This window comes from Chelonoidis abingdonii, chromosome 19 (genome assembly GCF_003597395.2).
Source record: "Chelonoidis abingdonii isolate Lonesome George chromosome 19, CheloAbing_2.0, whole genome shotgun sequence".
Taxonomy (NCBI): Eukaryota; Metazoa; Chordata; order Testudines; family Testudinidae; genus Chelonoidis; species Chelonoidis abingdonii.
The window spans coordinates 10,491,635-10,504,622 of record NC_133787.1 but is presented as its reverse complement, the minus strand read 5'-3'; the positions used below and the strand labels follow the sequence as shown (position 1 = coordinate 10,504,622).

At 47.2% G+C, this 12,988-nt stretch overlaps 1 protein-coding gene across 4 annotated transcripts in view; it reads left to right on the top strand.

The window, feature by feature from the left end:
* DUS2 (dihydrouridine synthase 2) overlaps positions 1–7,021 on the top strand; it is a 51,784-nt gene extending 44,763 nt beyond the window's left edge. For all 4 annotated transcript variants that reach the window (XM_032782898.2, XM_075073788.1, XM_075073790.1 and 1 more), the window contains one exon: positions 2,666–7,021. In XM_032782898.2, coding sequence (XP_032638789.1) covers positions 2,666–2,906 — 241 coding nt within the window. In that variant the 3' untranslated portion in view covers positions 2,907–7,021. The remainder of the gene's footprint in view (positions 1–2,665) is intronic.
* Positions 7,022–12,988: the final 5,967 nt, after the last annotated feature.

Sequence of the window (12,988 nt, the reverse complement as noted above, 5' to 3'; positions counted from 1 at the left end):
GAGAGAAAAAATATTAAGTAAACTTTAGTTTGTAAAGATATAACTGGGAAGGAAAAATCTTTGAAATATTTCTGTAAGGTGGGACATGATTAACTGAGACATGCCAAGGAGGAGCGAGTTCCATAGCTGAGGGCCCTGGATAGCAGAAAGACTGTCTCCAGCAGTAGGATCCTTAAAAGGTAAATAGTGTGTGAGCCCATATTTCCACTAGGGCAGTCCTCGAGGTGGCCTCAAGTAAGGCAAAGGCCTCTAACATTAAGAGTTTTAAACTGTTCTACTGGAAAAAACACTTCCCCACCAATATTTGAGCTATGACCTTTGCATGGAAACTTTTGTCAAAGTGATGCCGTACTTCCTAATCTTACCGTATTTTCCTAAGATTCCCTCAGTAAGCAAGGGATTTTTGAGTGAAGATTTGGCCATCCTCATGACAATAACCTTTACCCAGCAGCCAGACTTCTATTTTTTTCAGGATGGAGAACAAGATACAATCCAGTTGGCAACTAGAGCTGAGTAAATAATTGATCAGAAGAATTCGGTTTGTTTCTAACCAAAACTATATTTTATTTTATTTATTTATTTTTCTGTTTTTCATGCTGAAATGAAAAACCAAAAATATTTCCTTTGGGTCTGTTAACATTTGACATTTTTGAAAGTAAGTGGCAATATTATCAACTTTTGCTCCAGAGCAGCGACAGAACTTGCTGGATTCATAAAGCAAAAGAGGTAGTTGCAGATCAGCAGCTTTCTGATGATACTCATCCCAGTGTTTAGGAATATTATGTATCTGTTTCTTTGAACGAAGTCTTATAATGGTTCAGGCCTGGGATACTTGAGCTTATAGTGAAAATCAGATTACATTAATTTAATTGTTTTACAGAATAGATTGAACAAAAATGGGTGTATGTTGCAATATAGGAGACGCAATGAAACAGACATATTGTAATCAAATATATTGACTATAAAATATCTTTGTATTTGCGTAACAAGTCAGCTTTATTTCACTGCATTGCCCCTCGGCATTTTGTCCTCTGATCTACACAAACTTTTCCATGTGCTTTCTGGAAACCTCCTTTCCTGCTCTTTCCTTCTCACTTTTAAGACAGGAGAAGTTTTTCCATTGGTCAGAGTGGGAGCTAGATTGGAGCCCTAGTCCGATTTAGGAATATTTACAAATTCATATTTTTATAAATATTCTGCCTTATTGTACTGTGACTACCTTCAGTAACTCAATGAATACATAAAATAAAGTGAAATGGTATATAAAGGCATCCAGGTGGCAACTTTTAAAAATGTTTCTTATCTCAAGACCATGTTAAAAAAACAACCAGCCTAAAGCTGGGAAGAAATCTGTCTATAATTTGAATTTATTAATTTATTGGAACACTGAATCTGAAATGCTGATGATAAAAAATACTCAGCACTTGAAAAGAATTCTTCATCTATATATCCCATCAAAGATAACTAGTATGCCCATTTTACAAATAAAAAATAAGACAGAGGGGTTAGGAAACTTGCCAGAAGTCACATAATAAATCAGTTGCTGCCTCAATTGATGCACTAAGGTTCCACAATAATATTTTATAGAAGCATCGATTAATAATGGAATTTCTTGAGTTTGTTGCAGGCCGATATACTTAGGAGTGCATGTAGTAAATTGCAAATTGAAGATCAGTGTTGGACAAATCCCCTTTTAATACGTTTTTGCAACAGGCAGCAGGTTATTTTAGCATTTTGCTTCCAATGCTATAATTGTCAATCAACATTCCCATGAACTACTCAGACTTCAGCAAACTTCCAGCTAGACCATAATTCTCATTCCAAGCTTAGCTGCATTAAGAGACACAGAGAATCCTTTCATGTGTTAAGTTTCAAGAATATGTAACCCTGCCTTCAAAGCTAGTTTGTTGGGGTTCAGTCCTGGTGGAGCTGTGCCCATTTTCATTGACTTCAGTGGAATTGCACTCACATTAGGGATAAATTTGGACTTGAGAATCTTTCCATAAATTCTTTTAAACTCGGTGTGCTTCATTCAGGGCTTTTGATGTTAGTAGGAGTAAGGTTTGCAGCAATTGGCCAAACTCTCACTGATGTCCTGCCTTCTGAGGGTATGGCTACACTTGCAGCTGTACAGTGCTGCCACGGGAGCACTCCCGCGGCAGCGCTTTGAAGTGTGAGTGTGGTCGCGGCGCCAGTGCTGGGAGAGAGCTCTCCCAGTGCTGCAGGTACTCCACCTCCCCATGGGGATTAGCTTACAGCGCTGGGACACTGTTTACACTGGCGCTTTACAGCACTGTAACTTGCTGCGCTCAGAGGAGTGTTTTTTCACACACCTGAGCAAGAAAGTTGCAGCGCTGTAAAGCACCAGTGTAGCCAAGGCCTGAGTAAAGACTGTTGGGACAGCAGGATTTGGCTCAGTATTCTTAGCGTTCTCTTACTTGGAGTGACACCTTAGAGAAACACAAGAACCTAGAGAGATGTGACTGTGCCTCTGGAATTGAGCTCTTTTCTTTTGCACCTTTTAGGCTGTCATAGGTATTGCATACTGTTCATTTCACTGTGTTGTAGCAGAGACAGGAAATTAAGTCTTTCAGGCATGTAATATTGTACTTGGCAATATGCAGGCTTCCTTGTACTCTTACCTGTGCTCTGTCTTACTCTTCAGGAACAAGTCAAAGAAACTAGCAGAACAGGCTGCAGCTATAGTCTGTCTTAGGACTCTGGGTCTCCCAGAGGGGAAGCTTAACGAGGGAGAAAACCATCTGATTAACAAACGGAAGAGAGAGAACCAGGAGTTCCTGAACAACAAAGAACATGAAGATGACCTACTTGTTGAGACTTCACATAAAAGAGCTCATTTTACTGAGGGAGCTTCTGACTCCAGCTCTTCTGAGGTGCCACTATAGCATGAAAAGCAAACATTCCACAACTGTGCAGCTGCCAATTCACTTGCTATTTTTTTATATCCTGCTATTATATTTCATCTAGACTCTATCAGTCGGAGACAGGTAGACTGTACTGTACTGGGTAAATGTTTTTTGCTTTGGTGCCTTTCAGACAGGATAAATTAGCAGCCTGGGTTTTAAATAAGAATGAGAAGATGATCCCAAAATTAAATTCTGTTTCAAAAGCAAACTATTTTCAGTTTAGCGTTTGAAGTGTTGAGGGTTTTGTTTACTATATTTTATATGTAGAAAAAAGAGTTTTAAACGCACACAAGAGAGGTTCTTAATAGATTGTTTCCAACTGTTGGAGTTTTGGTGTAGTTTCCATTAACAGGGATAAGCATGTTAGACGTTGTCAGCTCTTGTCTGAAAATACCTGTAACAAAGTTATAGCAGGTTGTGTCATGATCCCTAAAGTATTTTGTATAAAGAAGATATTCAAAACATAATTCATTGTTGATGAACTAAATCAAAGTGGCTTCCCTATTTAAAAATAATATACATCTTGATTTTAAATGGAAGTGGCTTTGCTAAACCATTGTTTTTTAAATGGAACAGCAATATCTAACTGGGATTACTTTTAGAGTTTTTAAATCAAAAAGATGTACGTGCATATTTAAAGTGACTGCTACTCAAATCTCTGAATTTTTAATAAATCTCCAGTTCGCATTTAACTAAAAAATAATTGCAATTCATTTCCTACTTTGTAGACTGCAGTTAAAAAAACAGTTTTAAAAGCTGCTTTCAGAACTAAATGTTCCAGTTTCACACAATGGTTTTAGTCACAGAACACTTACTTCAGAGCAGTGACAGAATTTGTAGTCTAGTTAACAAGCCATAAACTTCAGGAATAATCCTTTCCTCACTAAGATTCATGTCTGGGGCAGGAGCTTATGTCAAGGCCGTTTTTAGACCATCACGAGGAATGGACATGCTAATACTATACCAGAATCTGATTCATTCCCTAAGTTTTTCTGGCAGAATGCAGGTTCTTCTTTGAGTGATTGCTCATGTGTATTCCACAGTAGGTGTGCGTGCTCGCCACGTGCACCGGTGCCGGAAGTTTTTCCCTTAGCAGGACCCATAGTGGGGGAGCCCCACAGCGACCCCTGGAGTGGCACCTCTATATCGTGCCGTAAAGGGGGCTGTGTGCTCCCCCCATCCTCAGTTCCTTCTTGCCACCAGTGAAGGTAGTTGGAACTTGTGCTCCAGCTTTGCTGCAGCATCTTCCTTAGTAGTACGATCTTCGTCTGTTACTAGTTTTCTCCAGTTAGTAGCCTGGCTCGGGGCATGCCCTGAGCCCCAGGCTTCAAGTCGTGTGACTCCTGTCGCAATTCCATGCCCAGAAGCAATCCGCACTCTGAGTGTCTTTGCTTTCCGGGCGAGACTCACGTAAGTGAGCACTGCAAGATCTGTAAGTCCTTCAAGCCCCAGACTAAACGCGAACTAAATGCGAACTGCGGGCTCAGTTTATGGAGTCAGCTCTGGCCCTGGCACCACCGCGCCGACCCAACGCGGCACTGAGCACCGCGTCCTCGATGCGGAGCGAAGCCCCATCCACCAGCTGGCACCGCTCCCCAGCCAAGAAGCAAGCCAAGACCCAGCGGTGCTGAGATAAGGACAGGGGTGAGGCTGGACCTGAGTTGGGCAGCCCGCGATCCCCCTGGGAATCCAGACCTCTGACTCGTGTGGAGCAGAGTAGTCTGGCCCTGTCAGCGCATGCCTCCCTGATGATGAGGATTCCGTCAACGCCAGAGGCAGCTCAGGCAGAGCGCAACATCCTGGTCATGCCTGTACCGAGCGGGCCACCCAAGTTGGGGCCCGCGTCCCAAGGGAAGCCGCCACCAGGCGCTTACCAGCCCTCACCGACCAGGTTGGAGGTTGAGGTCCCTGCTTGATCCATGGGGCCTTCCCGTAGCCTGTGTCAGGTTCCCACTCCATTGTCAGGGTCGCCTGGGAGCGAGTCACCGGAGTCTTCCTCGGCATGCAGGGACCGCAGGCACCGAGACAGAAAGCATCGACACTCCTCGTCCAGCCGTAGTGATAGTAGGTCGCAATGCCATCGGCACCGTCGATCTCACCATGGCGCACACAATGCTCGAAGTGCGTCCCGACAGTCACCGGCGCGTCGGGGCCGAGATCGCCGACGGGAGTCCAGAGACAGCACCTCTGACGTTTGTGTCTCATCGTCATCGAGGTCTAAATCCCTGGGCAGGACCCGTCATAGATGGGACCAATCGAGCCGCTCCTACGGCACCATGCGATCCTCGGTCACTTCAGCCTCGACTCCCAGTCGTCCTTCCACACGCCGCACCATCCCTCAGGAATGCGTAACCCTGGTCGAGCCTCAGCTGGCACAGTGGCAAGGTGTACCACGGCAAGGACAGTGGTGCCAGTGGGCACCGTGACCCCAGGCACCCGTACCGCTGAGGCCCTGCTCTGTGGCTGGGGCATCCCAAGCACCCTCTGCGTCTCCACCTCGGCACCGAGAGGAGTACTCGGGAGCTGAACCACCGGCACCCTATCCGGACGCAGACACGGAGTGCGACCTACCGGCACCGCCTGATCCCCTAGGGGCGGTACCGGTTGTCTCGTTGGCACTGGGCAACTCCCATAGCAGCACCTCCCCCTCCTTCTCAGAAGGATTTCAAAGCTCATCAGGAGTAGCCACCAACCTCCAGGTGGAGGAGATGGAGGAACAGTCAGACAATTTGTTTAATGTCCTCTCCTCCTCAGTGCCCGGCCACATGGCCCTACCGCTTCACCAAGGGGTAGCCAACATTTCAGTCGTGCTATGGCAAACCCCGGCCTCTCTCCCGCCAACTTCTAAGAAGGCAGAGCAGAAGTACTTTGTGCCTGTACACTCACCCAGCCCTGAACTCACTGGTGGTGGAGTTGGTCAACCACCGTGAAAGACACAGCCAGCCTGCACCCACACCCCAAGGATAAGGAGGCTTGACACTTTTGGGAAAAAGGTTTATTCCTCTGCGAGTTTCCAGCTCAGGGTGGCAAACCATGAGGCACCAGGTATGACTTTAACTTGTGGGGGTCTCTGCCTAAATTTGAGCTTTACCTTCAAGAGAAGGACAGGAAGGAGTTCAAGGCCCTAGTCAACGAGGGGGCAGCAGCGGCGAAAGTGGCTCTCCAGGCGGCCTCGGATGCGGCTGACACAGCAGCACGTTCGATGGCCTCGGCTATCTCCATGCGACAGGCGTCGTGGCTTTTGCTGTTGTGGCTGTTCGTGGAATCCCAGTACCTGATGCAAGACCTGCCGTTCGACGGCAAAGCGTTATTTGTGAACCAAACAAATACCCATCTGCACAGGATGAAAGACTCCCATATCACCCTGCAGACCCTCGGCCCATATGTCCTGCCAGGCAAGGACAAATCCACGCCACAGCCCTTGGCTCCCCTAGTAAGGGGCAGATACAAGCCTCCGCCTAAGAGGCCTAGGGACCAGAGGTGCAGGTCTCAGCACCAGTCCCGTTCAGCCCCACGCCTCGGCCCCTCGAAGGGCAAGAGGCAGGGGAAGAAGCGTTTTTGACTCTTTGCAGGGGGGCCACCTGGCCTGTTGCCAGGGAAACCCCCTAGTTAATAAAGTTGGTTTTTGGCAACTGTTTATCAGCCTTCAGAGTGCATTGGTCTCATTTAACGTCGGACTGGTGGGTCCTCAGTACCATCTCCGAGGGGTACAGGCTGCAGTTCGATGCAACGCCACCACTTCATCCTCCATCCTGGGATGTCCCTGGGGAATCGGAGCACGCCATCCTTCTGTCTCAGGAGGAGTCGTGCCTTCTTGCCCTAGGTGCGGTAGAGAGGGACCTGTGGGAATTCCAGGGCAAAGAGTTTTACTCCCGGTATTTCCTGAACCCGAAGACAAAAGGCGGGCTCAGGCCCATCCTCGACCTGAGGAATCTCAACCAGTTTCTGGTTCACTGCAAATTCCGTATGGTGTCTCTGACCTCTGTTGTTCCATCCCTGGACCCAGGGGATTGGTTTGCATCCCGGATCTCCAGGATGCGTACTTCCATATCCACATTTTTGAGGGTCACAGGCGCTTCCTCCGCTTCCTGGTGGGGATGGACCATTACCAGTTTACGGTCCTTCCCTTTGGCCTTTCCACGGCCCCAGGGTTTTTACCACTGTCGGTGAGGGCAGCCCACCTCAGGAGGAACAGGCTGCAGATCTTCCCCTACCTGGACGACTGGCTGCTCAAGGGCAAATCTTGCTCCCAGGTGCAGGCGCAAATGGAATTCCTGCTGCATACCTGTACGAGTCTATGCCTGCTGGTGAACAAAGAGAAGTCCATGTTAGTCCCGGTCTAGCGCATACACTTCATAGGGGTGCTGTTAGACTCCCATGTAGCCACAGCCTCCCTCCCTCGGGACAGGTTCGAGACGCTCAAAGGTCTTGTCACCTCGGTCGTGGCCTTTCCGGTGACGACGGCACGGGTCTGCCTTCAAATCCTAGGCCATATGGCAGCATGCACCTCTGTTGTGCGACATGCCAGGCTCAGGATGAGGCCCCTCCAACTTTGGCTGGCCTCCCAGTATTCCCAGGCCAGGGACGACCTGGACAAGGTCATCACGTTGCTACCCAATGTAGTAGCTGACCTGCAATGGTGGTCCCTCCCGAGTAACATGCTTCAAGGAATCCCCTTCAGGGAACCCCCTCCTGCACTAGATCTGGTGTTGGACGCCTCAGACTTGGGATGGGAAGCCCATGTAGGAAGCTTCAAAACCCAGGGCAGATGGTTGCCCTAGGAATTACATCTGCACATAAACGTCAGGGAGCTCAGGGTGATGTGGCTGGCCTGCATAGCCTTCAGCCAGTACCTAGGGGGGAAGGTGGTCAGGGTCTTCAAGGACAATACGACTACGATGTATTATATCAATAGGTAAGGGGCACGCATTCCGTGGTCTTGTGCTAGGAAGTATGGCTCCTATGGGAGTTCTGTATAGCGCACAACATCCTTCTCAGGGCTTTTCACCTGCCTGGCAGGTGCAATGTGCTTGGAGATCACCTAAGCAGGTTCTTCTCCCAACAACACACATGGTGTCTACACAGGGAAGTGGCCAGGCAGCTCTTCCTAGAGCGGGGCATTCCCTAGGTAGATCTATTCGCCACTGTCCAGAATCACCTATGCCCACGATTCTGCTCCAGGTCGGGAAAGGGTGAAGGGGCGATATCGGACACGTTCCCAATGACATGGTCGGGTCGCCTGTTCTACGCCTCCCTGCCCTTTCCCCTGATAGGCAAGATCCTACAGAAGGTAAAGGCAGATGGGGCTTGGATTATCCTCATAGCCCCGGATTGGGCCCGTCAACATTGGGCCCCTCCTGCAGCTGTTAGCGCCCCCCGTGCAGGCTGCCACTCCAACCGGACCTCCTCTCCCAGGAGGAGGGACATCTCCTCCACCTCAACCTGGCCGCACTCCATTTAACAGCATGGCTGCTCCATGGTTGAATGAGGAGGAGGGGAGGTGTTCTCAGGATGTGAGACAGGTCCTACTCAAGAGCAGGAAACCATCCACACATTGAACCTGCCTGGCCAAATGGTATCCATTCTCCATGTGGGCAAGGGAGAGGGGTTCTTCCCACTCCTCCGTGTCTTCCCAGCTCATCCTCGATTATCTCCTGTCTCTTAGAACCCAAGGGCTGGCGCCCTCTTCGGTCAGGGTGCACCTGGTGGCCATTTAGGCTTTCCACCCCCCCAGTGCAGGGCCACTCAGTGTTTTCACACCATATGATCTCCTGGTTCCTGAAAATGCTGGATCAGGCATTTCCTTACGCTAGACTCTGCGTCCCGCTCTGGGACCTGAACCTAGTGCTCTCCCGCCTCACAGGGTCTCCATTTGAACCTTTGGCCATGTGTTTGTGGTCCCACCTATCATATAAAGTGGCGTTCCTGGTAGCTATCACCTCAGCCCTCTGGGTCTCGGAGTTTAGGGCCCTGACCTCCGAACTCCCGTATACGGTCTTTCATAGGTCCAGCTCTGCCCACACCCGGCTTTTCTGCCGAAGGTAGTCTTGGCTTTCCACATGGATTAAGACATCTTTCTCCCAGTCCTCTGTCCGAATGAGGAAAGACACCTACACATGCTAGATGTGCGTAGAGTGCTGGCTTTTAACTTAGACAGAAACAGGCCCTTCTATAGATCGCCTCAGCTTTTCATTGCTTATGCCAAGCGTATGAGGGAGTGACCGGTCTCCACCCAGCGTATCTCCCGCTGGATCACCTCATGCATATGCATTTGTGATGACCTGGCAGGGGTTCCCCCACCTCGTATAGTGAAGGCTCATTCAACGAGAGCTCAGGCCTCATCTGCTGCCTACATGGCGCATGTCCCTATTCAGGATATCTGCAGGGCGGCTACATGGTCCTCTGTCCATAACTTTTCATTGCACTATGCGATCGTCTCACAAACTCAGGATGACACAGGGTTTGGTAGGGTAGTGCTCCACCCCAGTAACCCTTAAACTCCGACCCGCCTCCATCAGGTATAGCTTGGAATCACCTACTGTGGAATACACATAAGCAATCACTGGAAGAAGAAAGGACAGTTACCTGTTCCATAACTGGCGTTCTTCGAGGTGTGTTGCTCAGGTCTATTCCACATCCCACCCTCCGTCCCCTCTGTCGGAGTTGTCTGGCAAGAAGGAACTGAGGATGGGGGGAGCGCACAGCCCCATTTATGGCGAGATATAGAGGCGCCACTCCAGGGGTTCCAGTGGGGCTCTCCCACTACGGTACTGCTAAGGGAAAAACTTCTGGCTCCGGTGCACGTGGCGAGCAAGTACATCTACTGTGGAATACACCTGAGCAACACATCTCGAAGAACGCCAGTAACAGAACAGGTAACTGTCCTTTGTGAGGCCCAGTGATAAGAAGCAGCACAAGTTGTCTGCAGTCCAGCTCTGGACAGGACAGAATTGAGCAGTGCATCCCCAGTTCTGAGAGAAGGCATAACTAGGGCACCTGGGAGATCCACTGGAGCTCTTCTGGATCACCATCCACAGTTTCCTGGCAAAAACTGGCCAGGCATATTGCGGAATCACAATCTGTGCTATCATTTACTGCCAGGGAGGAAACTGCCACAATGGAAGATGCAAACTACAAATCCTGCACCCCCAGTCTGACCAAAACTCTGATTTCTTGATTCTCTTAGTTTAAATAAAGCTGTGTGTCCTGGAGAGTGGTGACGTATCCTTGAGTGAAGATGCTGGCTGACAGTAGAGACCAGGTGACTTTTAACAGCCACACTTTAGTGTTGCCTCTTCTGTCCCATTTGCTATGGCATTCCCTTCAGTAGGCCATGGGGTTAGGAAGCCAGAGGGCTTCCTATCAAAGAAGGAAGCAGCCTTCAAAAAGTCTTTGATTCAGCTTCCTAGCTTGTCTCTCCCTCTGAATCTTAATTTATTCAAAGGTTTTGGATACACAGGCTTCTCCTGCTCCATCAATAAAATGTAAAGATCTTATAAGTGACATAATTTGAGGTCATTTTATGTTTGGATGTCAAAAATAATAGTCTTTTAAAAACTTTTTTTTTTCCCTAGAAAGCCAAGGAACTTATGGCCCTTAGTGTCTACATGATACATGAGCCTTAGTATCAGCGCTGCATTCACCACTAAAAGTTTATGGAATATTTGGGCCAAACAGAGTTTTCAAACACAAGAACCTGAAGAGCAGCATAATGGAATGTTTGTACCCCAGTTCTGACTCCCAGAGAAGTCACTCAGCAGAAGATCTGCAACTGATGGCTTGGGGCATTCTAGGATGGAAGCCTAAGGACCACGGCCTGTGTTGCAATGCTATTACACCATTTTCTTGTCCTGGCAACTGGCCCTACATGACACCCCCACAAGCTACACCTCTCCTACAATGTAAATTTCTCTACCCCTGGCAGAAACAGTATGCCTTGGGAAATACAATTGTGACAGGAAGGAACCACAGCTGGTCAACGCACAGGTGCATGTTAACCCTGCTTTTATAGTATCTATGTGCACCAGTTCAGGGGTGGTGAAAAAGGGACTGTTTGGTATATGGCCTCTTGTGGGGAAAAAAGAATGGAAAAATTAAACATAGGGAAGTAATAGAAGATCAGCGAAGTTGCTGCGTCAATTTAAGATCAATGTCCAAAGAAAATACGCTCAGTGTTTTTAGTGTGCAACTACAAAACATGTATATTGTGAATTGGCTGAATCATACTGAAGCATCATTAAAATAAGTTAAATTGTCTAGAAGACCTAATGTTTGCAAGGTAAGTGTTTATATAACTGTGATCACGAGTCATTATTTTATTTATCTAGTATGACATTTGAATAAGTAACTACAGTTAGTTGAATAATATATAATTATGGTAAGATAAACAATGTAGCATCTGCAAACAAGAAAGTGAGATGCTGCTTTGTTAGAATGAATATTTCAGGCTAAATTTGGCAGTGATGTAAATGACAAATGGTCAGAAAATGGATGCATACAAAATGTGATTTTTACGCTCCCATTTGATGTCCTCAGTGTGGGTCAGGAAAAGCAACTAATGGGAGTCTGTAAGTGTTTTGTGAGGGAGAATCCTTTATCTGAGGCTATGATTACACTGCCCTGTAGTTCAGATTTTGAGGGCGTGAATAGCAGTGCACACCAAAGGGCTGCGGACACAAACTAAAAGGTTCTTAGTTTGCATTAATGTCTTTCTGTTTGAAGAGGACTACGCTAATGTGAACAGGGACCCTTTTAGTTCACTCCTGAAACGGTCACACAGGAGAGTTACAGAGTGCAGCACTTTGCTGTGCACTGCTGTTTGCGTCCTTGTAGACCAAACTGCAGGGCAGCATAAATGAGCCTTGATTGCTCTTCCTGTTGCATTCCTCCTAACCCACTTTCCCCTGCTGTGTAACTTTCTGCACCATTCACCTCACTGAATTCATGCTAGATACATCTGTGATAGTGACACCTGCATATACCAGATCTGACGTTTGCTTTTGATCTTAAAACAGATTCTGGGGAACAAAATGCCTTTTTTTCTACAGACTGTTCTGTTCAAGGTATTGGATTGGAACCATATCTTTTGTAAAAAAAAAAAAAAAAAAAGAAATAATAAAAAATTTAAAAAATCTAGACTGTGGCTCATCTGTAATACAATTTGTTGTTTATATTGTCTGCATTCTCTCTTGGCTAAAAAATGGATTTATCTTCTGCATATTCCTTATATAGACTGAAGATGGCAGATGTCTTTTGTGCAAATACGAATTCCTATGCTAATGAATCTTAGCAGTACAGCTACTGCACTACTGCATTCCTGCATAAGATGGCAATCCAGACCACAGCTTGGATTTCAAGAAGAAATTTAGCACCCATCATAAGAAATTGTCTGCATAATTTAATGTAGTCATTCTCTGTTTTAAGCATTTGTTTGGTAAAGGAATTTCACTACTAAATAGTCCTTGGAATTTAACGAAGCAATTGTTCTTTTCTGCCACAAGGTAAAAAATATGGGAAGCCGTGCTTGATTCTTGACATTGATGGCATTGGGACCAGAAAATAGAGGTAACAATGCTCTGCAAAGTGTGAGGATTAACTGTACAGGATCTCTGTGTGTAGGGAGCAACCTATCCCCATTCCACCGCTGTATATACTCTGTTTGTAACATGAATGGGAATGTGAAGGCGTTCTTCTGAGCTTTTTATCTTGGATGCTCCCAAGCTGGAGACTACCTCCTGAGGCCTTGTTGGTGGAATGCTTTTTGGAATGTCCCAGGCTCCAAGCCCAACCCTGCCCTGGAATGTGAGGTTGAATGTTGGCGGTACAAACACAGAGTTTGAATATTTAAATTGTAGAGTTCCCTAGTACTGCCATTTAAAAAAGCTGGCATGTGTCAGCTCAGCTGCTATCTGATTCAAAGAGTAAAAATGCCTTTGGGTTTGTTTTTGTTTTGTTGGGTTTTTTTGGGGCGGGGGTGAGGTGGGGGGTGAGTGGAGGCTTCACTAACTCCTTATGACCTGCAGCGGAGCACAGTTTTCAAAGTGCTTTACCCAGCAAGCCTG